At 49.3% G+C, this 4,052-nt stretch overlaps 1 protein-coding gene across 1 annotated transcript in view; it reads left to right on the top strand.

Moving 5' to 3' along the window:
* The window catches only part of NUCB1 (nucleobindin 1), a 37,775-nt gene that overhangs the window by 24,870 nt on the left and 8,853 nt on the right, over window positions 1-4,052 (top strand). Inside the window, exon 7 of the mRNA XM_011979395.1 lies at window positions 19-109. Within this exon, the coding sequence (XP_011834785.1) occupies window positions 19-109 (91 nt within the window). The remainder of the gene's footprint in view (window positions 1-18; window positions 110-4,052) is intronic.

Here is a 4,052-nt window from a genome sequence, read left to right as displayed (position 1 = left end):
TGGCTCTCCCTTCCACAGGGCAGCCAAGCCCAGTTGAAGGAGGTGTGGGAGGAGCTGGATGGACTGGACCCCAACAGGTTTAACCCCAAGACCTTCTTCATACTGCATGGTAAGGTGGGGAGGGAGTTCCAGAGCTGGGATGAACCCTGAGACTCTGACCCTCCTGGGACCTGAATGCTAAGAGGGGTGTGTCTGTCCCAGGAGGGCTTAGTCAGGCCTAAGAGCCGAGCCTATGTCCCCTGGTTGACCAGACAGCCCTGCTTCTCCCGGCTATAAGGCTAGGATCTGCGTGGAAGGGTTGGGCCTCTGCTCTAGCAAACACCAGACCTCCGGGTTCTAAGGACAGCTGGTGTCCACTGTAAGCAAACCAGGTTGGCTAGGCCTGGGCCCTCCTCCCACAGCAGCCCAAAAGAAACCCTGGTCCACTCTGGGAGCCCTGTCACTAGGAGTGTGTTGTTCCCTAAGAACCAGGCCTCCAGAGGCCTGGAAAGCCCTTTCTCTTTTTCTTTTCCTTTTTTTTTTTTTGAGACGGAGTCTTGCTCTATTGCCCAGGCTGGAGTGCAGTGGTGTGCTCTCGGCTCACTGCAACCCCCTGCCCTCCGCCTCCCACGTTCAAGTGATTCTCCTGCCTCAGCCTCCTGAGTAGCTGGGATTACAGGCATGTACCACCATGCCCGGCTAATTTTTGTACTTTTAGTAGAGAGGCCGTTTCAGCATGTTGGCCAGGCTGGTCTTGAACTTCCAACCTCATGTGATCTGCCCCCCCTCCGCCTCCCAAAGTGCTAGGATTACAGGCGTGAGTCATTGTGCCTGGCCTGGAAAGACCTTTCTGTATGGTGGGTCAAAGGCACACTCCCCCCAGTCTGTCTCTTCCTGTCTGGAAGTGTGGCCTGGGGTTGTCAAGCCCCCTCAGATATGCCCGGCACGCTGTCCCAGAATCTGCCGCTCGTCAGAAGAGCTTAGCAAGGCCTAACTCATTCATTCAGCAAACCTTTCCTAAGGTCCCACTAAGGACCAAGCCTTGTCAAGACCCTGTGGATACAACTGTCAACAAAACAAAGTACCTCCCCCTCAGAGCCAGTGATCAGGCACACAGATCATACCACACTTTAGTAACTCCAAGAGACTGAACAGTATGAGAGGTGCTAGCATTTTACGTAAGCTGCCAATTAAATTAACGTACTATTGAAAACAAGATGCGTCCTGGGCTGGGTGCAGTGGCTCATGTCTGTAATCCCAGCACTTTGATAGACCGAGGTGGAAGATGGCTTGAGCCCAGGAATTCAAGACCAGCCTGGACAACAAAGTGAGACCCTGTCTCTATTGAAAAAAAAAAAAAAAAAGTAGACCAGGCATGGTGGCTTACGCCTATAATCCCAGCACTTTGGGAGGTTGAGGTGGGAGGATCACCTGAGGTCAGGAGTTCAAGACCAGCCTGGCCAACATGGTGAAACCCCATCTCTACAAAAATACCAAAATTAGGTGGGCATGATCGTAGGTGCCTGTAATCCCAGCTACTCAGGAGGCCGAGGTGGGGGAATCACTTGAACCCAGGAGGTGGAGGTTGCAGTGAGCCAAGATTGTGCCATCGCACTGCAGTCTGGGTGATGGAGCAAGACTCCATCTCAAAAAAACAAAAAAATAAAAGTTAAAAATTAAATAAATAAAGATGCATCCCTATTTCAGGGGTGATAAAATAGAAGAACACAAAAGTACATCTCAGAATCAATGAAGGTTCTAGGCCGGGTGTGTTGGCTCACTCCTGTAATCCCAACACTTTGGGAGACCGAGGCAGGGAGGCCCCTTGAGGCCAGGAGTTGGAGACCAGCCTGGTCAACATGGCAAAACCCAGTCTCTACTAAAAATACAAAAAAAAAAAAAAAAAAAATTAACCAGGCATGGTAGTGCTCGCCTATAGTCCCAGCTACTCAGGAGGTTGAGGCAGGAGAATCGCTTGAGCCCAGGAGGCAGAAGTCGGGGGTTGCAATGAGCTGAGATCACACCACTGCACTCCAGCCTGGGCAACAGAGCGAGACTCTGTCTCAAAAAACAATAAAAAGTAAAAAAGAATCAAAGAAGATTCTGTAGTGGGGTCTCAGGTAGTGATATGTGCTACCTCGCAGCCTCGACCACCCAGGTTCAAGTGATCCTCCCCTCTCAGCCTCCCGGGTAGCTGGGACCACAGGCACACACCACTATGCCTGGCTAATTTTTTTAATTTTTAGTAAAGGCAAGGTTTTACCATATTGCCCAGGCTGGTCTCAAACTCCTATGCTCAAACAATCCACCTATCTTGGCCTCCCGAAGTGCTGGGGTTACAGGCATGAGCCATCCCACTGGGCACCACCCTGCCTTTTTTTTTTTTTTTTTTTTTGAGACAGGATCTTGCTATGTTGCCCATGCTGGACTCAAACTCCAGGCCTCAAACAATCCTCCTGCCTCAGTCGCCTGAGTAGCTGAGACTGCAGACGTGTGCCACTGCGCCCAGTTTTAAACATGTTTAATTGTACAGTTCAATAGTATTAAGTATATTTACACTGTCATGCAACCAATTCTGAGAGCGCATCATCTCGCACAACGGAAACTATCCATTAAACCACTCGCCTTCCCCTTCTCCCCCGCTCTCTAGCAACCACCATTCTATTTTCTGTCTCTATGATTTTGACTCTTTTAGGTACTTCATATGAGTAGAATCTTTTAGTATTTGTCGTGTGTGTGTATTTGGCTTATTTCACTTCGCATAATGTTGAGGAACTGAAGTTTTCATTCTCCTGGATATTAATTTATATTTCAATTGCCCCATGTGGCTAGTGGCTGCTGTACTGGAGTTGGAGTCCCAGCACAGCTCTAGAGAGGACATTTGGGCTGGACACGGTGGCTCACACCTGTAATCCCAGCACTTTGGGAGGCCGAGGTGGGTGGATCCCTTGAGCCCAGAAGTTCAAGACCAGCCTGGGCAACATGGCACAAACCCATCTCTAAAATAAAATACAAAAATTAGCTGGGTGTGGTGGCGTGCGTCTGTAGTCCCAGCTACTTGGGAGGCAGAGGTGGGAGGATCACTTGAGCCCAGGAATTCCAAGCTGTAGTGGGCTATGAACACACCAGTGCACTCCAGCCTGGGCAACAGAGTGAGACCCTGTCTCAAAAAAAATTAAAAATAGGCCGGGCGTAGTGGCTCACGCCTGTAATCCCAGCACTTTGGGAGGCCGAGGCAGGCGGATCACGAGCTCAAGAGATCGAGATCATCCTGGCCAACATGGTGAAACCCTGTCTCTACTAAAAATACAAAAATTAGCTGGGCGTGGTGATGCGCGCCTGTAGTCCCAGCTACTCTGGAGGCTGAGGCAGGAGAATCACTTGAACAGTGGAGGTTGCAGTGAGCTGAGATCACGCCACTGACCTCCAGCCTGGCGACAGAGTGAGACTCCGTCTCAAAAATAAATAAATTAATTAATTAATTAATTAACAATAGGCCATGTGCGGTGGCTCACCCCTGTAATCCCAGCACTTTGGGAAGCCAAGGCAGGTGGATCCCTTGAGCCCAGGAGTTCAAGACCAGCCTGGGCAACATGGCAAAACCCCATCTCTACAAAAACAAATACAAAAATTAGCTGGGTGTGGTGGCGTGCGTCTGTAGTCCCAGCTACTTGGGAGGCTGAGATGGGAGGATCATCTGAGCTGAGGAGTTCAAGGCTTTAGTGAGCTATGAACACACCAGTGCACTCCAGCCTGGGTAACAGGGTGAGACCCTGTCTCAAAATTTAAAAAAAAAACCTTATTTAATCTTTTTAATCTGGCAGTTCCTACAGACCAGAATAGGTTCAGAGGAACTCCCTATACCTTTTTTTCTTTTTCTTTTTTTTTTTTTATTTTTAGAGATGGGGTTTCACCTTTGTCACCCAGGCTGGAGTGCAATGGTGTGATCATGACTCACTGCAGCCCAGACCTCTTGGGCTCAAGTGATTCTCCCACCTCAACCTCTAGAGTAGCTGGGATCATAGGTGCACACCACCATGCCCAGCCAATTTTTAATTTTTTTTTTTTTTTTT

This window comes from Mandrillus leucophaeus, unplaced genomic scaffold (assembly GCF_000951045.1).
Source record: "Mandrillus leucophaeus isolate KB7577 unplaced genomic scaffold, Mleu.le_1.0 Scaffold200, whole genome shotgun sequence".
NCBI classification, from domain to species: Eukaryota; Metazoa; Chordata; class Mammalia; order Primates; family Cercopithecidae; genus Mandrillus; species Mandrillus leucophaeus.
Note: the sequence above shows the minus strand (reverse complement) of the source record. Positions and strands in the feature narration are given on the sequence as shown.